We start from the raw sequence: 25,904 nt of genomic DNA on the forward strand, positions 1-25,904 counted from the left end.
CAAGGACTTCAGCTGCAGCTGAAGTGGTTCTTAACACCAGGAAGAGCCTTCAATACCTTAATGACAACTGCTCAGTGACTTGGCAGGGACCAGTCTTGGAGAAGCCCTGATCCCTCACTTTTATTGCTTTTGTGCATTAAACAGATGCTCTTCATGAATTGAGTGCCCCTGTTTAATTACATTAATGTAATTTACTCTTTCACGCAGCAGAGTTGCTGCTTCATCAAGAGTGGTGCTGACTCACTTCCACAGAAACCTCTCCCTGTCCTGAGTTGCTAAATATTCAGCTGTCATTTCTCCAGTAAAGAAGACCCTTATAGAGTATTTTGGCAACAAAGAGTGTTCAGGCAATGACCCAGCAGAAGAGGCATGGAGGGGGATGCTACCAAGTCCCTACCCCTCACCAAGTATTTGACATCCCTTTTTGCTCTTATACCGCAAACAATACCTTTGTCCTTTCTCAATTATTTCAAACTCAGAGGCTATTTACTTAAGCTGTCCTCTTTTTGACTGGAAAGTCTCTAAAACATATTTGTTTAATTTCAAGTGATTTTTGCCATATAAACACGACTTCATCTTGACCGAAGATTTTTTGCTTCTCTCTCTCTCGCACAGACATGCACTAACGCCCCCTGCAAATGTACTCAGGATGCCTGCATTCCATTCAGCACGTCTCCATTCTCCACAGAGAAACACTCAGTTCTTGTAACAAGGACCAAAGGTAAAGAAGTCAGTTCACATATCTAGGCTGAAAGCTGAAGTTATCCCGAATGCTGCCGTATTCAGAATTAGAAGGAAGAATTATGCAGCTGCACAGCATCTAGGGGTATCAATCATCTACAGACATCCGATGCAGTGAGCTGTAGCTCAGGAAAGCTTATGCTCAAATAAATGGGTTAGTCTCTCTAAGGTGGCACAAGTCCTCCTCTTCTTTTTGCGGATACAGAGTGACAGGGCTGCTGCTCTGAAACCCACAGACCCCTGGTATCTGGTGTAACCAGGTGCACCTCTGTGGTCTCAGAGGGGGGCTTAGGGAGCAGGAAGCCAGGAACCCACGCTGACTTGGTGCTCATGAGCCATTCCACGGCACTTTTCAGCGTTGTGCCCTTCGCCCCAAGGCCAATTATAATTCGGGTAAGGGTTCTCTACCCCCGGGACCTTCCAACCCGCGACAGGATTCTGCGCCAGGGCCTGCCCTTAAGCAAGGGCTACCTCCCACCCCAGAGGCAGGTGCATGGCAGCGGCGGGTGCCATGGTCCCCCCGGGAGCGGGAGGCGCCTGGCAATATGGCTGGGGCTGAGGGGTCGGCGCAAGTGACCTGGGGTGACCAGGTGTACGGGTTTGACAGGGAGAGTCCCGCTATTCAGGACTTTCTTTTGGGAAATCCAGGGGCCTGTGACCCCGCATCGCCTCTCCCGGTTTTCACACTGGCGGTCCGGTCACCCTAGGCGAGGCGACGGCACCGCCTGGGACCGAGCACAGGGGCGCCCTCCACAAGAGACCCCCACCGGCCGGCGAGCCCCGCAGAGCGGGCGTGCCCCAGGGAGGCGCCCTCGGCAACAGCGGCCCCGGCGGCAGCCCCCGGGCGGGGAGCCGGGGAAGGGCCCGGCAGGCCCGCTCGCCGCGGCGGGGCCGAAGGGGCGCCGGGCTCCGGCCGGGGGCCCAAGGGGCCGCAGGAGCGGGCGGGCCCGGCCCAGGCCCCGGGCCGAGGGGCGGCTCTGGCCCGCCCGGCCCCCTGGCGCCCGCGGGCCGCGGTTCCCGGCCGGGCGGGTTTGCGGGCGGACCGGCCGGGCGCCATGGCGCGGGAGGCCGAGTTCGTGCTGCGCTACCTGGCCGAGGTGGAGGAGCTGGCGGAGGAGGTGCTGGCGGGGCGGCGGCAGGTACCGCGGGCGGGCGGCCTCTCCCCCGGTCCATCGCGGCGCCCCTCGGGACCCCCCGGCCAGCCAGGCCGAGCGGCCCTGGGGCTGCCCCGTGGCGGGCCCCGGCTGGAGGGGGGGGACTGACGGGGGCGGGGGGGCGATTTACAGGCCGGTAGGAAGCCCCTGCTCGCCCCAGCGCGGGGGGAACCGGGAACCGAGCCGCAGCCCCCGGCCGCTTTAGCCGCCAGAGCCCAAAGCTCGCTGGCTGGCTGGCTCTCCGGCTCTCCCAGGGCTCCGCCGGGCGCCGCTCGGCTTTCTAGCTTGTTTCTGCCTCCTTCTCTGCCCTGGGCCGTTCCCCCTTTCCCCGTGTTCCCTCGTAGGACTGGAAGGGAGCTGGAGCGGTCCCCTAGTCCGGTCCCCTGCACTCATGGCAGGACTGAGAATTCTCTAGACCATCCCTGACAGGTGTTTGTGCTCATCCCACACTCCTCCCCGAAACGATGCTCGGCCAGAACGTCCCAGGGGCCTCACACTCACCTTTTGTCCTGGGCAGGGGCTTGCCCTTGCAGTTATGTTAATTGCAGGGTAAGTCCAGACCTAGGGCTCTCAGTGGGATTTTAACTCAACCCAAAACAAGGCTTCACCCAGCTCCTAACAGTTATGATTTCACCTTAGGCCGGAGAAATCTGAATGTTCGTGTTTCTTTTCCAGATTGTGGACCTGGATCTAAAGCGGAATCAGAACCGAGAAGCTCTCAGGGCTCTGCAGAAGGACCCAGACCCTTCTGGTGAGGGATCCAGTGTTAGCGCTGCTGTTCACATCTGTGAAATTTTCAGCTCTCTGACATGCCTGACACAAAGTTGCTGTGTTATCTTTGTAATTGACACACCCTGCCTGCAAAGTGATGGAGGGCCACATTTCCAAAATGGCACATGCAGATTAAACACACAGTTGCAGCTGCGGATGTAATTGTGTGAGTTTGTGCCTCAGAGTGGAGGTAGATTTGGGGAAAGGTCAATTACAGTGTTTGTTGTGACTAACTCACTCTTACGCAGGTTCCATGAGACTGAATCTTGCTTAATTGCTCTTAGACACACACCTAAACAATTCTGCAGACTGTTATGGAGCACAGAAGGGTCTACAAAAACTAGCCTGCTGGTTGGATTTTGCATTTATTTTGTACCCAGCAGGATGCAGAGGAGCATGTTTCATTATGAAAATATCTAAACAGGCTGTCTTTCTGTTTCAGATAAAGCAATGGTTTGCTTTGGAAACATGTTTATTCAGCTTCCAAATTCAAAAACGAAGGAAATGATTCAGAAAGGTAAGACAGATGCCAGATTTCTAAAACCTGCTTGTAAACTCTCAAGCTTCAGCCAGGATTGAACAAGTTTTTTTTTCATACCCTTGGACATATACACAGGTGTCTTGTGTCACAAGTATGGTACTTGCGCTAATTTGGTTGCTGAGCCAGTCTGTCTTTATTGACTTAGAGCTTTTATATCCAGAACTTTTATTCTCACCACTGCCTGGAAGCTTAGCTCCTAGATAGCACTTCTCATCCCTAGGCCTCAGAGTGCTTTCCAGAGAAGGTTAAGTACCAGTACCTGTGTTTTACACATGGGGAAATTGAGGCACTGAGAAGGGGAGTAGCTTGTCAGTGGCAGAGCAAGGAGTAGAACTGGAGTTTCCTGACACCCAGTTCAGTGCTTTGCCTCGTCAACCTGCTTTGTGAGCCATGTACCCTGCATATCCTTTCCAAAGTGCCCCACAACTTTCCTTGAGTGCAATTCAGAGGAAGAGGCCCTTAACTTGGCTGTGAAGTGAGGTGGCCTCTGTCCAGCTTGTGCTGAGTGTTTAACAGTGCAGCCTTTACACTTTTTACTAAGGAATTAGGAGATTAAATGTAAAAAGCTAAATTAATATTTTAATACTTGGGTATAAATTGTACAGGAACAAATTAGGTCAAAGAAATGAGGGAGTAGTGCTGATGAGGAACTTCCAAGCTAGGTAAATGGGCAGCAAAATGGCAGGTGGAATTCAGTGGTGACAAATACACATTAGAGGGGATAATTTGAACCCCTCATACATTTCCCTGGGATGTACGTTAATTGTCACTGCTTAGGAAAAAAACCTGGGCATCACTGTGTATTGTTCTATAAGTCCTGGGCAGCAACTGTGAGGAAGACAAACAATTTTAGGATGCATAAGGAACGGGCTGGAGAATAATATGGAAAATATCTGAATACCATTCTATAAATCAATGGGGCACCTTCCCTTTGATACTGTGTGCGGTATGGGCCACCCCATATCAAAGGGGATGCAGCAGAATTAGAGGGGCTTCAGAGATGAGTGACAAGAAAATCTCTGCTATGAAAGGAAGATGAGTTAGTTCTCCACCTTGGTAGAGAGGGGATGTGATAAAAGTATACAAAAAAAGGAAGGGTGAGAAAGGTAGATCGGGAACTTGTATTCAACTTGCCTCTATCATATGAGGAACAAAGGGGCATTCAATGAAATTGAAAGGTGGCACATTTTAAAACTGGACTCAGTACAGGGGTAACTGGGTAAAATGGTCTGGCCTGTACTCCTGGGGGGGATTCTGCGGCATGCGGCGGCACAAAATTCATATGGTCTGCATTTTTCTGTGCCCCCCTGTGCAGAAAAACACAAAAAAATCTGCCGGGGGACACGTGTCTCTTCCCAGGCAGCGCATCTGTTCCAGCGTGCCTGAAGCAGCCTCAGAGATTGTGGGGGGGCTGGGGTGCGTGCCTGGTGATCACCGTCAGGAGGAGGGGTGCAGGGCTGGGCGTACCTGTGTGCCAACGAGAGAGAGAGAGACTTTGTCCCTCGTGACTGCAGTTCCCTGGTGTGTAAGGGTAGGGCTTTTTATTATGGGTGAGGCAGGCTAGAGGCACAAATGAAGCAGCCTGCCTGAGTTAATTGATCTCATTCTCTGGGGCAGAAATGTAGCAGCATGCCTATTGTTCCTATTATTAGTTAACTGTTCCCATTCGAAAGAATAGTAAATATAGCAGGCGACCAGCTTGGCTTAATGGTGAAATCCTAGTGGATCTTAAACATAAAAAAGAAGCTTACAAGAAGTGGAAGGTTGGACATATGACCAGGGAAGAGTATAAAAATATTGCTCGGGCATGTAGGAATGATATCAGGAGGGCCAAATCGCACCTGGAGCTGCAGCTAGCCAGAGATGTTAAGAGTAACAAGAAGGGTTTCTTCAGGTATGTTGGCAACAAGAAGAAAGCCAAGGAAAGTGTGGGCCCCTTACTGAATGAGGGAGGCAACCTAGTGACAGAGGATGTGGAAAAAGCTAATGTACTCAATGCTTTTTTTGCCTCTGTTTTCACTAACAAGGTCAGCTCCCAGACTGCTGCGCTGGGCATCACAAAATGGGGAAGAGATGGCCAGCCCTCTGTGGAGATAGAGGTGGTTAGGGACTATTTAGAAAAGCTGGACGTGCACAAGTCCATGGGGCCGGACGAGTTGCATCCGAGAGTGCTGAAGGAATTGGCGGCTGTGATTGCAGAGCCATTGGCCATTATCTTTGAAAACTCGTGGCGAACCGGGGAAGTCCCGGATGACTGGAAAAAGGCTAATGTAGTGCCAATCTTTAAAAAAGGGAAGAAGGAGGATCCTGGGAACTACAGGCCAGTCAGCCTCACCTCAGTCCCTGGAAAAATCATGGAGCAGGTCCTCAAAGAATCAATCCTGAAGCACTTGCATGAGAGGAAAGTGATCAGGAACAGCCAGCATGGATTCACCAAGGGAAGGTCATGCCTGACTAATCTAATCGGTTCTGTGGATGAAGGGAAAGCAGTGGATGTATTGTTTCTTGACTTTAGCAAAGCTTTTGACACGGTCTCCCACAGTATTCTTGTCAGCAAGTTAAGGAAGTATGGGCTGGATGAATGCACTATAAGGTGGGTAGAAAGCTGGCTAGATTGTCGGGCTCAACGGGTAGTGATCAATGGCTCCATGTCTAGTTGGCTGCCGGTATCAAGTGGAGTGCCCCAAGGGTCGGTCCTGGGGCTGGTTTTGTTCAATATCTTCATAAATGATCTGGAGGATGGTGTGGATTGCACTCTCAGCAAATTTGCGGATGACACTAAACTGGGAGGAGGGGTAGATACGCTGGAGGGGAGGGATAGGATACAGAAGGACCTAGACAAATTGGAGGATTGGGCCAAAAGAAATCTGATGAGGTTCAATAAGGATAAGTGCAGCGTCCTGCACTTAGGACGGAAGAACCCAATGCACAGCTACAGACTAGGGACCGAATGGCTAGGCAGCAGTTCTGCGGAAAAGGACCTAGGGGTGACAGTGGACGAGAAGCTGGATATGAGTCAGCAGTGTGCCCTTGTTGCCAAGAAGGCCAATGGCATTTTGGGATGTATAAGTAGGGGCATAGTGAGCAGATCGAGAGACGTGATCGTTCCCCTCTATTCGACATTGGTGAGGCCTCATCTGGAGTACTGTGTCCAGTTTTGGGCCCCACACTACAAGAAGGATGTGAAAAAATTGGAAAGCGTCCAGCAGAGGGCAACAAAAATGATTAGGGGACTGGAACACATGAGTTATGAGGAGAGGCTGAGGGAGCTGGGATTGTTTAGCCTGCAGAAGAGAAGAATGAGGGGGGATTTGATAGCTGCTTTCAACTACCTGAAAGGGGGTTCCAAAGAGGATGGCTCTAGACTGTTCTCAGTGGTAGCAGATGACAGAACGAGGAGTAATGGTCTCAAGTTGCAGTGGGGGAGGTTTAGATTGGATATTAGGAAAAACTTTTTCACTAAGAGGGTGGTGAAACATTGGAATGCGTTACCTAGGGAGGTGGTAGAATCTCCTTCCTTAGAGGTTTTTAAGGTCAGGCTTGACAAAGCCCTGGCTGGGATGATTTAACTGGGAATTGGTCCTGCTTCGAGCAGGGGGTTGGACTAGATGACCTTCTGGGGTCCCTTCCAATCCTGATATTCTATGATTCTCAGTCAGTTCCCCCAGGAGCATGAAAATCTGTGAAAGTTTCAAGGCCCCTACACTGCCAGAGTGATGTAAAGGAGTCTTATAAATGACAGGAAGGGAATCCTCAGCTAGGAAGCTGTATGTGCTTTCTCACTTTTTTCCTGTGTCAAAGTGGCACAATGGGGTTAGATTACAGCTCAGGATTTATTTTACTTACCTCATGAAGAAAAAAGACTTTGAGGGCAAATAAAACATTTACCAAGCAGTTAGTAAAAATGTCAGGACCATAAGAACCAAGCACTTTCCAAAGTACCTAGCCAGGTCCAGGACAATGATTAGCAAAACTGTATGACTTTCATGTGTGAAAGTCTGAGCAATTTAAAATGATATTTACTTTTTTTTGTTTTTGTGTGGTGTTCTGTAATTCAAATGAAATTCCAGGATTATAACTGGAATGCAGGGGATTAGTTACCAAGTGTTTGTAACTTAACTTTCATTTGTTTAGGAAACGCTGAATAGTTACTGAGACTTTTTTTCTGTATTTTAGTTTAAATACATTAAGAAAACAATTGAAACTGGTGTGATTATATTGCATTATTTTGACAAAATATGCATAATTTTGCAGAATTTTAATTTTTTTGGCACAGAATCCCCCCAGGAGTATACTATGCAGGAGGTCAATCTGGAAAATCATAATGGGCCCTTCTGTCCTTAAAATCTATGAAAGTGGGTGGGTTTAGAAATATTAACTGTTTGTATTGTGGTAGTACCCAGAGGCCCTGATAATTAGTTACTGTACATTCCCCCACACCCCCCCACCCAAACAAAAGACAGTACCTGTCCCAGATAGCTTACGGTTACTTTTAAGAAACCATCGGTTTGGCTCCCAGTACTCTCATGGCATATCTTTTCTGACAGGTTGTAATGCAGTTACAGATGAGCCTGTTTGGGCTCCAGAACCTTGTTTCTCTTACCATTCAATTCACTTATACTTAACTGGAAGGGATTATCTGGCATGAGTATATTCTGTAGAAAGAAAACTGTATACCTAGTTTTTTCTATATGACAAAACAAATGCAGCAAGTTTTAATGAGAGTGAGAATCCAAGGAATAGGCAGCAGAGAAGAGTTCCCCCTCACTCAGAGTTGATGTTGCCTTAACTCACTGTACTCCAGGATGCTTCATTATCACCATCATCACTATCTTCTCAGATCAGAAGCACTTAGACGAGGAAATAAACCAACTTCGGAAAGAGCTGAGAGTGAAGGTCAACCGTCTCTTTGAAGCTCAAGGTATTTGAAAAGGGTCAGGAAACATTTGGTTGTGAGCACAAATCAGGTGAGGGGTGGAGGGAAGAGGTCCAAAAATCCATGAATTATATTCCGAGAATAACTCCCCTCCATTCTCTTTACAGCAAAAGCCCCATATTTGCCGAGTTTTGTGGGCATGTGCCTGGGACTGTTCTGTTGCAGACCCCACTGTGCACCACTAACATGTTATCAGTTGTTTCTAATTGCTGGTAGTTCAGTCAGTGATGACTATGGGAACAATTCTGCAGCCAAATACAGCAGTGTCTTCTCCAGACTACTTGTTCTGGCAGTTGTTTAGAGAACTCTTTCACCAGGCGCCAGTGAGCATGCTTTTTAACAATATCTTTATTTCCCGCTTGTTGTTCTTCCTCAGGTAAACCTGAGTTGAAAGGATTTAACTTGAACTCCATGACCCATGAGGAAATGAGAGCAATCAATCAGATACTGGAAGGACGAAACTAGACCTTCATCACGGAGACTTCAACGTTGCTGATAAGGTGCATTCAGACCGTCACTCACAGTACAAAATCTGTGGACAATCTCCAGATTTCTTGTGAAGACATATTTACTCCTGGTATCTCTCTTGAGTGGTACATTTCCTAAGAAGTATTTGGCTTTTGAAATCTTTTCACGGTAGGAATCATTCGGGTCCAGTGTTGATCATGGATTAAATACTGCAGTTTGCAGAGACTTGCTAGAACACTGGCCCTTTTAGTTATTTGACAGCCTGCCATCACTGGGGTGGGAGTGGGATTATTAGAATCAGAGCAGGACATTCCTAACTGCATCTCTTTTATGTATGAACTTCTGTAACTTAGCTCCACAGCTAGTGCATTCTATTGGCAGGAAAGGGAGTAGGAGGGAAAGAACTGTGAATCCATAGTGTCTTCAAAGAATAAATAAAGAAACTTTGAGTTATGTAAGCTTGTGGTGGTAGGAGAATTGTGAATCAATTAAAGTGTACACTTAAGAAAATTCCTGGATTTTTTTTAAGTGTACAATAGATACTTGACAGGTTTCAGAGTAGCAGCCGTGTTAGTCTGTATCTGCAAAAAGAACAGGAGTACTTGTAGCACTTTAGAGACTAACAAATTTATTAGAGCATAAGCTTTGAAGTGGGCTGTAGCCCACGAAAGCTTATGCTCTAATAAATCTGTTAGTCTCTAAAGTGCCACAAGTACTCCTGTTCTTTTTAATAGATACTTGAGTGCCTGTTAATCTGAAGGGTCTACTTCTGAGCTAGGCTCCTGTGTCTAAACTTGTAAGAAGAGATCTGGAAGAAGTAGGATTGTTTACATTAGGGAAGGGGACATAAGTATCCAAACCAGTGAATGGTCTGGAGGAGAGAAGAGGTGTCTCTACTCATCCTGTCTTGATACAAGAATAAAGGGCTATTCAATGATGTTGATAAATGATTAATTCAGAACTGATAAAAAGGAGGAAATACTTTCTTCACACAATTAGCACATGGAATCCATTGCTACAATATATCATTGAGGCTAACTGCAGGATTCAAAAAAGGATTAAACACTGGTGGATAACAAGACTCGCCAGAGCCATAGTAGTGTTTAAAAAATTACACCCTCGTGTTTCAGGGTTTTAGACAAATTCTAACTATTTGGAGTGGAGATGGAGGAGTGTGTGTACGATGGGGAATTAGGAGGAAACTTCCCTGGGGGTAGATTATCCCATAACTGCCTACAGCAGGTTTTCTTGAACCTTTCTGTGAAGCGGTTGGAAGCAGCTGCTACTGGCAACAGGATAGTGGACTAGATAAATCCCATGTCTAGTAATTCCTTTGTTCCTAATTGCTCTAATGAAATGGTAAATATGACTGCTTATGTTTGTGCACGGGCCTGGGGAAGAGGAACATACAGGGACAAGAAAAGCCTGCTGTCGTCTCTCTAGAAATGAAGGTTTTCTTCCCCACACTAGCTCAGGTAAACTTTAGTAAATATTAATCATATATTAATATCCTCTACAAAACACATAACTTTTCAGTTAATGCAAAAACTAAAGGAAAAGAATTAAGGTGATTCTACCGTGAGCAGCTCTCCTTCATATTCCATCGCTTCAATAGTGCAGACAGTGGTAGGTGTGTTATGTCTTGTTATTGCTATTTAATTTTGAAAAAGTCAGAGATAAGGTTGAAACTTGGTTCACTCTGAATACAGCAAAGGGAGTTTGGGGCCTAGCAGAATCACTTTCACTCTTTTTTCCACTGTTAATGTTTGCATTGCTTGAAAGTGTGCCCTAAATTAGTGAAAGTGCTTTTGGGTGTGGAATTTTAGTTTAAAACACTGGTTTACATTTTAGGGCTGGGGAGTAGGCACAGCAAGCAAGCCAGTGAAACAACTGCATCTGTTTGGGGAAATTTTGTACACTCAGCCCAGAGAACTGTAACTGACCCTTCATCTTTTTCTAGCACTCAGCCTCCTGCCGTATAGGGTGAACAGCTTTGAGCACCAGGTGTTTACACTTTAAACAGAACAACTGTAATTGTTAGCTCCTCAGCCAGTCTCCCAGCCAGCTGGGCAGACACATACACACTACTATCCACTGCCCTGTTCAGTTTTGCACAAGTATAACATTTAAATGGAGCTCAGGAGGAGTGGGTTTGCACCAGAATAGGCTTGTTCCACTCTCCTTAAGACAGGGGCTGTTTTGATAAATCTGTCAGCTTTGCTTGATTGCACTTTTAAGAAGTTGCCTGTATTTAACTAGCGAGTGTGCAGGGTTTAGAGCTACAGCCACAAGCTTCTAACTGCTAAACGCAAATCTATGCACTCTAGGCTTAAGGCTTAAATTCCACATTTCAAAGTTAAAAATAATTCCCATTAGCCAATAGCCTCACCTGTAGCTTCCCAGAAAATTACATCTCTTCTGTAAGAGGGTGGTAAAGTTGCTTTTCCTATCTCAAAGGTACTAAACCCCTTCATTATAACAGCCCTCTTCATGTAACCAGCGTCGTGGAGCCACTCTCAGGGCCTTCATAAAATCTACCGGTAAGGTTATTGTTACTGTATCATGGCAACAGGTCTTACGATCTGACACGTTTCTATAGTAGCAGCAGCATGAGGCTCAAATACCCACTTTTCTTAAAAGCTTCCATTTTACTGAGCAAATTCTGTATAGCCCCTGTTATAGCTTACACTTCAAAGGAAAACTACTGAAGTCAACAACCTCAAATTGAGGACCAGTGAAGCAGCACTTCTTGTGGATTTCTAACAGCACTGAGGCATTAAATATTTTATTCATACCCATTGCAACATAGACAGAGTCAAAGTGATGGATAGGAGTGCTTTTTGTCTGCAATGTGGAGTGTACCGCTGATCTATAGTCATATGTAGTAGCCAGCTGACAGCCTTGCTACAGCCTATGCTGTGGAACAAAACAGATTAATTCTTTACTGAAGAACTGGTCAATCACAACGGAACATAACCAAAATACCTGATTGCATCATGTCCAAGTTAAAAGCCAACCCACATCTATTGTTGCTCTGGCTTATGAACAGGATTCATTTGTTAACTAAGGTTCCCATGCAGGGAAAATCTTAAGGAACCAAGAAATAGCCAGCAATCCTATGCTGAGGCAGCAAAACTGTCCAGAGACAAATGAGAACTGCAGGTCCACGATAGGAGGAAGAGGGAGTGAAAGAGCTCAGTCCTCAGTGACTTCTCTTTCCTGATGCTCTGGATCAGCATTAAACTTTCTGCTGGGTATGAAGAGGTTTGAAGAGCTGTTTCAGTTGTTTTTTCCTGTCATTATTGTAGCCTGAAATGAAAGCATTAACAAAGTGACATATGACTTACAAAGAGTGAAGAGTAGAGATAATCACCTGCTTTCAGACAAAGCTGTGCTCCAATCAGTTAGCATGAAGCTACAACCAGAGAAAATACTGAAGGCATATTCAACTACTTAGTGCTATGTGAAAACCTGCAATAGGCACTTTCTGCCTGATTGAATTGGGCATTATTGTGGGCTCCTAAAACAAGAATATGCAACCAACATTAGAAATGTGCACAATAAACAGCTGTCACAATTTTATTGTGAACATTTGGGAATCAGTTTTTAAAAGGAACTGGCAGGTGAAGAATACCTGTGCTCGCTCATGCGGTAAGGAGTTCCAAAAATCTTACTACTGCCACCACATCAGCTTTTAATGCTCCTATAGTTTGATCATTTACACCCACTATTGGAAAACGTTCACCCCCTCACACTTAGCCTCACAGGGGTACTACACTCTGCTAGCACGATGTGATAATTCACACCTGGTCCTTTTACTCGTGAGGGAAAAGTATGTTTTGCACTTTTGGTGATGTCTAAACAGTTAAGGACCATGAGTGGGATGCCCTGCCATCTGCGTATGAGTGAAGTACCTAAATGTGTGTTTGCCATGAAGCTTCCATTTACTGGTGTATCCACGTTCCCTTCTGCTCTACTGACTGGACCATCATTCCACATCAGGTCAAAGCCCCCAATACGCTTCTCCTTCCCCGTCAGCCTGCAATATCAAATACAAGGTGTTAAAGTACATGTGCAATGGCTGTGTAGCTATCTGATTCACTGTCTGCACATTGGCTGGAAACCTGTGCAGATCAGGGAGAAAACCAAACAGCTGAGAGCTGCAATGGGCAGCTATTTACTATTAATATCTTGGGTTAGCACAATTGCACCGTCAATCATAAAATGATGCAAGGCAAGCTTCCTGGGACAGGAGGCTGGATACATGAGGCATGAAAGGAGAGACATGTGGTCTGAGCATTAGACTGGAAGCCAGGAATTCCAGTTCAAGACCCAGTTCTCACACCACCTTCATCTGTGGCCCTGAGAAAAGGCCACTGGGACAGTGTTCTCAGTGTTTAAGTTTCCTGATGTGTAAAATAGAAATTTATATAACCTGTTTTCCAAACGGTGGATCCTGACCCACCAGTGGATCACTGGAAGGTTCTAGATATGTCACAGGGCAGTGGCACCAAGTGAGAGAAGCAAATGCCAGCATGACAAACCTGCAGCCTTGAGTCCGATCTTTTGTCTACAGAAGCTGGAGGACTAGCTCAGATACATTTCACACGCTTTGGTAAGACTCATGGAGAGCAGTAAACTAGTTTTTTCACCCACCTGCCCTCCATGTCCACAATATGCAATGTGTCCTTGAGAAGGCAACATTTGAGCTCATAGTCCTCCTGACTACTGGCAGTGAGTGAGGGAGAAGCATTAACCTCAAGAAGCCAGCTGTAGAGAGAACAGCAGTGAATTAGAGGGAAGCAGACAGCTAAGCAATCTGTCCACCTAACAGAAATGCCTGTCTAGGGAACCCTCATTGCACTGCTGCAGAGCAGGTAGGAGGGAGTGAAGTGACAGGGAATCGAACCCCAGACATCATTCCTGTACACAAAGAATATTCTGAGCTCAACTGTAATAAAGAGAGAGCCCCTCCAGCACCCTAAAAAGTATACAAGTAGAACTAAAGGCTAGATGAAACACCTTCCCCCACACCCCATTACATCACAGGGTAAGTTTTAACCCTTTCCTCAGTGCAGGGATGTGAATGTATCTTGGAAGTAGTTTCCTAACAAACCGCTCAATATGACTACGTGGATCCGGAAGTACCCAATACATTGCTCAGATGACAGCAGCAAACTATAGTATTATAGTTACATCATGGTGATTCAGTCCAGTTCACCTCAACTTGATTTGTTTCTTGATCAGAAGTTACACAAGCTCTTTCTGTGCAGATTGTCACTGCAGAAGCAGCAGTTTGGTTTGAAGCTATGACTACAGCAGACTAGCTTGTACAAATTTGGGTTGTTACCCAAGACCACAGTTGAGCAGCGCTTATTAGCTCACTTCAAATAAAGCTGTCCCCAGTGGCACTGCAGAGACATCAGACTGATGCTGACAAGCCATTGAGGGTTGTAACTGGAAAACCGGCTACCACACATTGTTAGAGGGAGGAAGAGGAAGAAATGAGAGGATGCTTAAAGTGGCACTGTCAACTTAAATCATATGTTATACAAATTTCCGTATCAATGTTACTAATAGCTCTTTATATGATTAAAACTGAAAATCTTAAAAATCTAATTTTATTGCTTTTGCTGCTCTTTGTTTACTTTTGCAGTGAAAGTCTGTTCTATTTTCAGGTTTCCAATGTTGCAATATTTTGGTTGCAAACACTGCAGAAGAAGGTTTTTATGTTTAAAGGCACATTTTATTTGATGTGTATTTAAAAAACAATTGAATTGTTTCTAGTAGTCACATTGTGTGAAAGTTTGTTTTTATAAAAATCTACGGTGAACCAAATTTGAATGTATGATTTCTTGTTACAATCTCTTAGATTCCTGCGGAGTTTGTTTCCCATAGTCTTCAACAGGAGAAGTACCCCACCACAGTCTAAAACTCTGTAAAGAAGGCTGCCTCTTAGCCAACACTTCACATAAATTACTTTTGAGGTTATGGCAAGTGTACTTAATATTTAGCCTTTTCAGTCTAATAGCTGTTTAGACAGCCTTCCATTCACTGTATTCCACCTGTATGCTCACTAACATCCTTACGGCTTGAGATCCTGGTCTATCAGGATGTCGTATCCATACAGTTCAAAACAATGTTTGTCGCTGATGATCACTTTCTGAACACTCTGTAGGCTCTTGATGAAAATGTTGTCCATTTCTGCAAAGAGAGTCTCCACCACTTCTGCCCCATGCTTGGCAGTCATGTACTGTCGAAATCGCTGAATCATCCACTTGCAGCCCTAACACATACAAATACAACTATAACAAGCTGTTCCTACATATGTGACCATGCATTTCCTTGCCTACCTGAAATAATCACTGAATATTCTCTACAGTCAAAGGACAATTCTGAATAAGAAGCCAAACACCCAGAATCAGATGTTCCTCCCCTCAGTGCATCTCGGAAAGGAATAATTTAACCTTAGTCTAGAGAGAAACAGCAGTCTCTGCTTGGAAAGTGGAGTAAAACCAATACTTAATCTCAAAACTGGGAGTGGTATCCTAATAGTGATCACCATCCCACCTTCTCTTTCCATCAGAGTTTCACAAGACACACATCTAGGACTTCCCTTTCCAAAGGACCAAGAAATATTAGGCTAGAGATTTAGAGGAAAAGCAAATAAAATGGAAAGTTCAATGCAAACCTTTGTTTCTGTGAACTTTTAACTATCTCAGATTCACAAAGAATATTTAAAGCTGATCTCATTTGTTTAAGATTTTTTCTTTGTTCCAACTGCAGGTCCCTCAGAAAAGGGGGGTAGCAATTACAGATGACCTCTGAAGATGCTAAGCTCATCTTATAGCTGTGGTAATAGCAATGAATGCTAAGCACTATGTTACGAATTACACCTGGTAGGACACGCACACAAATGCTACGAATTACGCCTGGTAGGTCACGCACAGGAGATAGGGAGTTTAGGGACTGACAAAGAACAGATACCGGGAGTCAAAGCAGGCTGGAGACAAGGAGGAGGATTTTCACAGGAATGCAGTATCTAAGGAACACTCCTCCTGGTGCATGATGTGCTTGCTTTTAGACAATGGTGGGCCCCAAACCAAAATGGAGTCACATGTGCTAACTTTTCCTTAACAACTACAAGTCTGGGTCTCTGACAAGCATTATCCAAAAATGAATTACTTGTGGAGTCAGAATGCTCAACACCACAAAGTAGTGCACAGTTGTAATGGAACAGTTAGAGCAGAGCTCTCACTCCCTGGATCTCCTGAACCATCCATCAATGAACACATTCATGGGGTATCAGAGGACAGCCAAGGCAGAGCATCCATACAGCACTTCCTCAGGGACTACCAACCTGCCATATATACTGCACAGTAGCTGGAACAACGAAGTCAGAACAGCTACTTGCTTGCGTTCCCTGAACTACCCAGCATAGTGTGTGCGCGCTTGGACACAGGCTGGGTCAGCTGAAGTAGCCAGTAAGTTTTCACTTACCTTCTCTGGATCGTAGTCAGGTGCAGTCTTCTGCACTGCTACATTGGTGAGATGCACATCTGGCATGAGGAGGAGGTAAGGATCATGGAGACAGAAAATGACACTCTAAATAATTAGAAATTGAATTTGGGTCCTAAACCAGCCTCCTGTGCTCCTTATGCCAATGAATCTCTCCTCCCTTCCCTAATTGTGGAGCTTATACCCACCACTGCAGGGAGACATCTTAGTGAAAAATTAAGAGAAAATAAATACAGATAAAAATGGAAATCTGGAACAACTAGTAACAAAGCCCAGAGCAAGTTTTAGCCCTCATTGTGTCTTGTGATGGACTTACATGGAAGCTCTTCTCCTGGGAACGCAACCTAACCGTCATGCAGAGCACCAGTGCCCAAGAACCTTGGATGTAGACCCACTCTGGATTGCCTCATTAAAGCAACCTACCTTTTGATCATACTGAGCAAGAATGAGCAAGTCACTAAATATTTTACTAAGGAAAGTGGTGGATTCTCTCTCTTGATGTCTTCAAGTTAAGACTGGATGCCTTTCTGGAAGAATACGCTTAATTTTAGCCAAATACAAATTATGCTTAAACACAAGTTATTGGGCTTAGTACTGGGGTAACTGGACATTTAATGGGCTGTGATTAAGGCTACGATTTAGTCACGGGTATTTTTAATAAAAGTCATGGACAGGTCATGGGCAATAAATAAAAATTCACGGCCCATGACCTGTCCATGACTTTTATTAAAAATACCCCTGACTAAATCTTGGGGGTGGAGGTCACTACTGGGGGCAGGCGCCCCGGGGAGCTGCTACTGGGGGGGTGGGGCAGCAGCACCAGCTGCACCTGGGACTGCCAAGCAGCGGCTGCTCTGGCCGCCCCCAGGACTGCTGCTCAGGCAGTTCTCAGGGCCAGCTGCCTGGGGCTGCCCGAGCAGCAGCTGGTGCGGCTGGCCCCTGGGCCGAATAGCTGGCTTCAGAGCCGTTCCAGCAGCGGCTGGAGTGGCTTTCCACAGGGCCACCAGAGCAGCTAGCCCCGGAGCCAGCTGCTTGGTCGGCCCTGGAGTCAGCCACACTGGCTGCTGCAGAAGTCACAGAGGTTGCGGAAAGTCACAGAATCCATGACCTTTGTGACAGACATGGAGCCCTAGCTATGATTTATAGGAGGCCAGTTTAGATGACCCTTCTGGCCTTAAACTCCATGAATCCATGAAAAAAGCAGGCTGCAATAAGTGCACCTGTACTGCTAAAGTGGGACTGATCTCCCATGTTTGGTCCTAGCTGACTGTCGTTTCTGGAGATCCACTGACACCAGTATTCCAATGACAGAGGGCGAGAGTGAAACAAGATGACAGTGGAACAGCCTGTGAGAAACAATCGCAAAGGATGAGTATTCTGTAAGTATCCAGAAGTCAGGAGACAAGATATAAGGGTACGTGTTCTTCTGGATCCCTTCTTCACTCCCCACCTCCCAAAATACTAAAATGGTAGATTCCATTCCTTAGCAACTGCCCTGTATCCCACAAGGATAAGTCAGGATACAATGATCATCTATGCTACTCAGAGTGAAGCGTGTGTTGGAGAAGCGAGCAAAGCCGTCCCGGTATAACCAGGCCTTCAGTGGAATGTACTGAGAGAAAGGGGAGCGAGAAACTGAGGGTGAATAGCAAGAAAATCCAATCCAGTCACTGCAATAAAAATAAAATGGACTTCTGCACTTACAGACATCACTAGAACATAAACTCTCAAGTCAAACTTTCGACCTGTGAATCAAAGAGAAATATATAGCAATATAACATAGTGAAGTTAGTGCTAGTCATACCTAATGTTACAAAAACCCAGATTAGAACTTATCTACACACAGCCATGCACCAAAATAACTAGATGGGTCTTAAGTCACACCTTTTGTTATTTTGGTACAAATCTGTGTGTGGACACGAATTTCGGATTAAGACAATTTAAATCAGTAGGATGCTCTTAATCCAAATAAGTGGCCACATACAGACTTGTACCAAAACAACAAGATTTGCGCTAAAACCTTTTGGTCCTGGTTGTATGAAGAGAAGCTCTTAGAGAGGAACCTGCTACCATATGGGGCTTGGCTTATCTTTAATATGTGTGGCTTGTATTAGGTCTAATTTTTGTTCATCGGATCACCTCTGTATTCTCAAAATCTTTTGGGGCAGGACCACTAAATTACCACACCAGCAGCACTGACTGTGCAGCATTGTAAGATTCACATTTAAATCCATAAGTAGCTAATTTCAGGCAAGAACTGACCATATAAAGTCTTAACCTTCATCAGACAGGTGATCTGGGGATCTCCCTCCCTCTGTGACAGGAACATCATAGGGGAAGTGTCTCTCTCCACATGTCAGGCAGATACAGACTGAAACAAGCATCTTACCTCCTATTAAATATGGGTTTTCAATATAGCACTGAGCTACATAATTCTCTACTTGAGTTTCATCTTTCTGATCATCTGTACGGACCCCATCCTGCAAAATAAAACAAGTTATTTCTTCTCCATGGACAAGACTGAATGAGGAGAAAAATCAAATCACAAGCACTCACAGGATTCTCCAGTCAATCCGTCCCAGTTTTAGATTTCAGATCAACGACAAACATCCCACCTTTTGTTTTGTTGCACAGTGAGAAAATCTGTTGTAATCCTGGTGGATGGTGATAAGTGTTACATGTGAAAGCTGTAGATGGGGACAGTAAGTGACTAGAGTAAAGGTATTTAGATAAAATTACAGTTGGAAGACCAAAGCTCTAGGTCAGCGGTCCCCAAACTTTTGAGGGTCATGCCCCCCTTACCCCTGTCTGTGTCCCTTTGAGCTGGGGCCGGGAGCGGGACCATGGCTGGGGTATGCAGACAAGGGTAAGGGGGCTGAGGCTGGGGCCGCAGCTGTGGGTGGGTCTGGGGCAGGAGTGGAGCCACAGCCGGGCTGCGGTGGGGGCCAGCAGCTGGACCCACGACCAGGTGCTCTGCTCCTGGCCTTGGCCCTGGGCCAGGAACAGAGCCGTGGCCAAGGCTGGGGCCACACACACATGGGGCCAGGAGCCGGGGATGCGGCTGGGGGCTGGACTGTAGCACAGCTGGGGGTGGGGAGGGACTGGTTGCACTCCCTCCCTGCCCCCATGGGGACTGGCCCGGGCCCCACCACGCTCCTCTGGATGGTCCTCCAGGGGCACACCCCACACTTTGGTGGCCTCTGCTCTAGGTGGACCTTCCCAAAAAAAAAATTTGGTGGTGTGAGAAGAGAAAGTACACGTTTCACCTTCCTCCAGTCAATGACATCCTTGAGTTTTCGGAACAGAAAAATGCCTCTCCCTTGTGACCTGGCAACCTGCAGCATAAAGGAGAAGGGAAGTGTTAGTTGCTTTATTCTTAAGTTTTCTCACTCGCCTCCAGCTGGGAACAAGTGGTTACTGAAAGAAATCTTATTTCTATAGCACCATGGCAGCTAACAGAAGATCCAGGTTGCTGCCCTTTTTATAGTTGTTGGCAACTCTCACACACAGCAGTTAGCATTCCCTTTCGGAACAGCTGCTATTCTCTAAAAGGTGATTATGGAAGCATCTGTTGCACACCCTGATTCATCATTTATTTATTAAGCACCCATTTGGCATGGTGGGTGCTGTACAAAAAGCTAAAAACAGGAGACTCAGCGGGAGGCATTGGTCAGTAACACCATACTGTGGCACTGGTACAGCATTTATTATTATTAATTTGTGTTACCTTAACACCTAAGAGCCCTAGTCATGGATCTATTTGAAGGGCTGTCTTTTGGGTAAAAGACAAAACCAGGGTTCTGGCCATTTAACATCTGTAAGAATAAGAGTGTCAACCCCAGTCTTGGCCAAATTCCTACTCAGGTAACTAAGTTCTTCCTGCAGTTTCACATAGGTAATTGTATCCTATTTCACTTCCTGACCTGAACTGTTGTGTTGTGCTGCTTGGACCTAATCCTGAGAGATCAAGGATCTTAGAATCATGACCTTAAATGCTGCTATTTGAGTGGTGGGGTGAACTGGTCCATATATTTATGCAGGCATATTGTGAGGCTTAAAGTTTTGTAAAGCACTTTGAGCTCCTTGGATGAAAGGAGCTATAATATTAATATTAATTATATAAAAAGTCAGCCAAAAACCCACACAATTTCAGTTCAGAAGAATAAGTCAGTGCTTTTCCATATTGAGTTTAAAAAGGCTGAAGATGCTATTTTATGTAAAGCTATAAAAAGCAAATATTTTATGGTGTGTGGTGATATAAGGGTTTTAATGGGATGGTGACAGTATTCATGAGTGGGAATGCCATGAGTTATACAAGCCATTCCAAAGGAGAGGCAATAAAACCTTTACATCACCACATGCCATCATGGGTTTTGGTTATCCCACATTTTAGACAACAGTTACCTTAGATTTTGTAAGTAGTTTAAAAAGTTTTTATTGGGACTATTTTTCACATCTGTCTGTGTGTAAAGCCAGGTTGCCTTAGTTACTAGCTACAGGCCTTGGAGTGACAGTAAAGTTAAATTTTAAAAACCTCTAAAAATGAAGCTATTTTCTATAAATCCAGGGTGACATGATTTTAAGATCCAATCCTTCAAGACCTTAAGAAGATAGGCCAAGGATAGAAACAAGCTGCTTTACACCATTGGAAATTCTGGAATCTCAGTTCTCCAATGTGATAAAACCAGTGTTTCTAGCTTCAAACTGCCACTGAGCCAAGACAGTGTATATCATCTCTCCACGTTTAAGTTCCCATTTTCCCTGCTGCACATTTGTGGGAAAAGAAGTAAAGTGGCCTGGGACCAGAATTGCACACACCCCCTCTAAACACAACTGCAACACACGCAGGGTCTGTCTGAGACTGCAAGGTCTAGGTCCTTTCAAGAGCACAGAGTGACATGAGGAGTAACACGAAGTGTATCTTTACTTGTGTGTTTTGAGGTCAGCCACAAACTACTTCATTCCAGTTGTTGGTATAATTTTTGTGACCACAATCTTTTAATATAGTCTCATTTATTGTATTCAGGTTATTTCCAATGATAATTGAGTTTGTGGGCACAAAATACAAGCTTAATATAAGGTTTCTTGTTGCTGATTAACCCAAATTAACATTTGTAGACTTGGATAATCACTAGCTGTTATCCTTATGGCTGTAATTAAACTGTTAGTTTGCATAATTGCCTCCCATTCACTAATCATAAGCCCTCTCTTATTGATAGGCCAGATCTGCAGAGTGAGACAAACTATCTTGTCCCCTCCTACCAGACCTGCTGTGCAGAGCAAAGTGACTCTCCTGTTAAGAACCTAAGACTGGCCATACTGCATCAGACCTAGCCCAGTGTCCCGTCTTCCAACAGTGGCCAGTACCAGATGTTTCAGAGAATGATCAGAACAGGGCAATTTATCTAGTGACCCCATCCCTTGTCATCAAGTCCCAGCTTCCTTAACCTCCATGAACGTACTTAATTCTTTTTAGCCCAGTTATTCTTTTGGCCTTCACAACATCCCCTGGCAACAAGTTGCACAGGTTGAATGTATGTTATGTGAAGAAGTCCTACTTTATGTTTGTTTTAAACCTGCTGCCTATTAATTTCACTGGGTAACCCCTGGTTCTTGTGTTACGTAAAGGGGTAACTAACACGTCCTTATTCACTCTCTCCACACCATTCATGATTTTATAGACCTCTCTCATATCCCCCCCTTAGCTGTCTCTTTTCTAAGATGACCAGTCCCAGTCTTTTTAATCTCTGTTCACATGGAAGCTGTTCCATACCCCTAATATTTTTTGTTGTCCCTCTCTGTATTTTTTCCAATTCTAATACACCTTTTTTGAGATGGGGTGACCAGATCTACACACAGTATTCAAGGTGTAGGTGTACCATAGATTTATATTGTGGCATTATGACATTTTCTGTCTTCTTATCTATCCCTTTCCTAATGGTTCCTAACATTCTATTAGCTCTTTTGATGGCCACTGCACATTGAGCAGATGTTTCCAGAGAACTTTCCACAGTGACGCCAACATCTCTGTTGTGAGTGGTAACAGCTAATTTAGATGCCATCATTTTGTATGTATAGTTGGGATTATGTTTTCCAATGTGCAGTACTTTGCATTTATCAACATTGAATTTCATCTGCCAATTTGTTGCTCAATCATAGAATCATAGAAATGTAGGATTGGAAGGGACCTCGATAAGTCATCTAATTTAGTCCTCTGCACTGATGCAGGACTAAGTATTATCTAGACCATCCCTGACAGGTGTTTGTCTGACCTGCTCTTAAAAGCTCCAGTGATTGAGATTCCACAACCTCTCTAGGTCATTTGTTCCAGTGCTTAACTATCCTTACAGTTAGGAAGTTTTTCCTAACGTCTAATGCGAACCTAAATCTCTCTTGCTGTAATTCAAGCCCATTATTTCTTGTCCTGTCCTCAGTGGTTAAGGAGAACAGTTTATCACCCTCCTCCTTGTAACAACCTTTTATGTATTTGAAAGCTGTTCTCATGTGCTCCCTCAGTCTTCTCTCTCCAGACTAAACAAAGCCAATTTTTTCAACCTTTCCTCATCGGTCATGTTTTCTACCTTTAATCGTTTTTGTTGCTCTCCTCTGGACTTTCTCTAATTTGTCTACATCTTTCCCAAAGTGTGGTGCCCAGAACTGGACAAAATACTCTAGTTGAGGCCTTATCAGTGCTGAGTAGAGAGGAAGAATTACTACTTATGTCTTGCTTACAACACATCTGTTAATACATCCCAGAATGACATTCACAACTCATTTAGTTTGTGATCCACTATAACTAGTGCATTCTTTTCTGCAGTACTCCTTCCTAGGCAGTCATTTCCCAGAATTTGTGCAACTGATTATTCCTTCATAAACATAGTACTTTATTTGTCCTTATTGAATTTCATCCTATTTAATTCAGATAATTTCTCCAGTTTGTCAAAATCATTTTGAATTCTAATCCTATCCTCCAAAGCACTTGTAACCCCTCCCAGCTTGGTATCATATGCAAACTTCATGAATGATTTGGATAATGGCATAGAGAGTACACTTATGAGGACATTGAACAGAACCAGACTCAGGACAGATCCCTGCAGGACCCCACTCGATATGCCCTTCAAGCTTGACTGAGAACTATTGATAACTATTCTCTGAGAATAGCATCCCCAATACCATCAAGGCAAACCTGGTGGCTGAACTTTGTGACTTTGTCCTCACCCACAACTATTTCACATTTGGGGACAATTTATATCTTCAAGTCAACGGGACTGCTATGGGTACCCGCATGGTCCCTCAGTATGCCAACATTTTTATGGCTGACTTAGAACAACGCTTCCTCAGCTCTCGTCCCCTTACGCCCCTACTCTTGCGCTACATTGATGACATCATCATCTGGACCCATGGGAAGGAGGCCCTTGAGGAATTCCACCAAAATGTCAACGATTTCCACCCTACCATCAACCTCAGGCTGGACCAGTCTACACAAGAGGTCCACTTCCTAGACACTACAGTGCTAATAAGCGATGGTCACATAAACACCATCCTATACTGGAAACCTACTGACCACTATACTTACCTACATGCCTCCAGCTTTCATCCAGACCACATCACACGATCCACTGACTACAGCCAAACTCTAAGATACAACCGCATTTGCTCCAAACCCTCAGACAGAGACAAACACCTACAAGATCTCTATCAAGCATTCTGAAAACTGCAATACCCACCTGGTGAAGTGAAGAAACAGACTGACATAGCCAGAAGGGTACCAAGAAGTCACCTACTACAAAACAGGCCCAACAAAGAAAGTAACAGAACACCACTAGCTGTTACCTACAGCCCCCAACTAAAACCTCTCCAGCGCATCATCAAGGATCTACAACCTATCCTGAAGGACGATCCCTCACTCTCGCAGACCTTGGGAGACAGGCCAGTCCTTGCTTACAGACAGCCCTCCAACCTGAAGCAAATACTCACCAGCAACTACACACCACACAACAATAACACCAACCCAGGAACCAAACCCTGCTACAAACCCTGGTGCCAACTCTGTCCACATATCTATTCAAGGGACACCATCATAGGACCTAACCACATCAGCCACACCATCAAGGGCTCATTCACCTGCACATCTACCAATGTGATATGTGCCAGCAATGCCCCTCTGCCATGTACATTGGCCAAACCGGACAGTCTCTAAGCAAAAGAATAAATGGACACAAATCTGACATCAGGAATCATAACATTCAAAAACCAGTAGGAGAACACTTCAATCTCGCCCGTCACTCAATAACAGACCTAAAAGTGGCAATTCTTCAACAAAAAAACTTCAAAAACAGACTCCAATGTGAAGCTGCAGAACTGAAATTAATTTGCAAACTGGATACCATCAGATTAGGCCTGAATAGAGACTGGGAGCGGTTGGGTCATTACAAAACCTAAACTTAATTTCCCCTATACTAATTTCTCCCTACTGTTACTCATACCTTCTTGTCAACTGTGTGTAATGGGCTACTCTCTTACCACTTCAAAAGTTATTTTTCCTCCCTTGGTATCCTGTTGTTAATTGATTTATCTCATTAGACTGACCTCACACTTGGTAAAGCAACCCCCATCCTTTCATGTATTTATACCTGCTCCTGTATTTTCACTCCATGCATTTGATGAAGTGGGTTCTAACCCACGAAAGCTTGTGCCCAAATAAATTTGTTAGTCTCTCAGGTGCCACAAGGACTCCTCATTATTTTTGCTGATACAGACTAACATGGCTACCACTCTAAGCCCTGGTCTACACTAGGACTTTAGGTCGAATTTAGCAACGTTAAATCGATTTAAACCTGCACCCGTCCACACAGTGAAGCCCTTTATTTCGACTTAAAGGGCTCTTAAAATCGATTTCCTTACTCCACCCCTGACAAGTGGATTAGCGCTTAAATCGACGTTCCCGGCTCGAATTTGGGGTACTGTGGACACAATTCGATGGTATTGGCCTCCGGGAGCTATCCCAGAGTGCTCCATTCTGACCGCTCTGGACAGCACTCTCAACTCAGATGCACTGGCCAGGTAGACAGGAAAAGAACCACGAACTTTTGAATCTCATTTCCTGTTTGGCCAGCGTGGCAAGCTGCAGGTGACCATGCAGAGCTCATCAGCACAGGTGACCATGATGGAGTCCCAGAATCGCAAAAGAGCTCCAGCATGGACCGAACGGGAGGTACGGGATCTGATCGCTGTTTGGGGAGAGGAATCCGTGCTATCAGAACTCCGTTCCAGTTTTCGAAATGCCAAAACCTTTGTCAAAATCTCCCAGGGCATGAAGGACAGAGGCCATAACAGGGACCCCAAGCAGTGCCGCGTGAAACTGAAGGAGCTGAGGCAAGCCTACCAGAAAACCAGAGAGGCGAACAGCCGCTCTGGGTCAGAGCCCCAAACATTCTATGATGAGCTGCATGCCATTTTAGGGGGGTTCAGCCACCACTACCCCAGCCGTGTTGTTTGACTCCTTCAATGGAGATGGAGGCAATACGGAAGCAGGTTTTGGGGACGAAGAAGATGATGATGAGGAGGAGGTTGTAGATAGCTCACAGCAAGCAAGCGGAGAAACCGGTTTTCCCGACAGCCAGGAACTGTTTCTCACCCTAGACCTGGAGCCAGTACCCCCCGAACCCACCCAAGGCTGCCTCCTGGACCCAGCAGGCGGAGAAGGGACCTCTGGTGAGTGTACCTTTTAAAATGCTATACATGGTTTAAAAGCAAGCATGTGAACGGATTACTT

At 45.1% G+C, this 25,904-nt stretch overlaps 3 protein-coding genes across 7 annotated transcripts in view; 2 read left to right on the top strand and 1 right to left on the bottom strand.

Moving 5' to 3' along the window:
- The first annotated feature begins 955 nt into the window (after positions 1 to 955).
- PDRG1 (p53 and DNA damage regulated 1) lies at positions 956 to 9,548 on the top strand. 3 transcript variants are annotated; one of them, XM_073308740.1, is made up of 5 exons: positions 956 to 1,134; positions 2,571 to 2,646; positions 3,109 to 3,183; positions 8,012 to 8,128; positions 8,520 to 9,548. In XM_073308740.1, the coding sequence occupies exons 1-5, from the start codon at positions 1,072 to 1,074 to the stop codon at positions 8,606 to 8,608; spliced, it is 420 nt and encodes a 139-aa protein (XP_073164841.1). In that variant the 5' UTR covers positions 956 to 1,071; the 3' UTR covers positions 8,609 to 9,548. The 3 variants fall into 3 exon arrangements, with proteins under 3 accessions (XP_073164841.1, XP_073164840.1, XP_073164842.1); XM_073308739.1 differs by lacking the exon at positions 956 to 1,134 and adding an exon at positions 1,586 to 1,880; XM_073308741.1 differs by lacking the exon at positions 956 to 1,134 and adding an exon at positions 1,607 to 1,880 and having other exon boundaries at positions 8,048 to 8,128.
- A 456-nt stretch (positions 9,549 to 10,004) lies between these two features.
- LOC140896711 (uncharacterized) overlaps positions 10,005 to 25,904 on the top strand; it is a 29,939-nt gene continuing 14,039 nt past the window's right edge. The window contains exon 1 of the mRNA XM_073308734.1: positions 10,005 to 10,086. The gene's annotated coding sequence lies outside the window, so the exon portion shown is untranslated. The remainder of the gene's footprint in view (positions 10,087 to 25,904) is intronic.
- TTLL9 (tubulin tyrosine ligase like 9) overlaps positions 11,358 to 25,904 on the bottom strand; it is a 74,659-nt gene continuing 60,112 nt past the window's right edge. Inside the window, exons 6-14 of one of the 3 annotated variants that reach the window (XM_073308717.1) lie at positions 19,396 to 19,464; positions 18,519 to 18,609; positions 17,834 to 17,874; positions 17,654 to 17,741; positions 16,112 to 16,170; positions 14,701 to 14,897; positions 13,268 to 13,381; positions 12,526 to 12,650; positions 11,358 to 11,920 (exon numbers count right to left, since the gene is read on the bottom strand). In XM_073308717.1, the coding sequence (XP_073164818.1) occupies positions 11,850 to 11,920; positions 12,526 to 12,650; positions 13,268 to 13,381; positions 14,701 to 14,897; positions 16,112 to 16,170; positions 17,654 to 17,741; positions 17,834 to 17,874; positions 18,519 to 18,609; positions 19,396 to 19,464 (855 nt within the window). In that variant the 3' untranslated portion in view covers positions 11,358 to 11,849. Of the gene's footprint in view, positions 11,921 to 12,222; positions 13,382 to 14,700; positions 14,898 to 16,111; positions 16,171 to 17,653; positions 17,742 to 17,833; positions 17,875 to 18,518; positions 18,610 to 19,395; positions 19,465 to 25,904 lie in introns of those variants that run through there. The other 2 variants (XM_073308716.1, XM_073308728.1) reach the window with 2 other exon arrangements.

Source organism: Lepidochelys kempii, chromosome 13 (assembly GCF_965140265.1).
Source record: "Lepidochelys kempii isolate rLepKem1 chromosome 13, rLepKem1.hap2, whole genome shotgun sequence".
In the NCBI taxonomy this organism is placed as follows: domain Eukaryota; kingdom Metazoa; phylum Chordata; order Testudines; family Cheloniidae; genus Lepidochelys; species Lepidochelys kempii.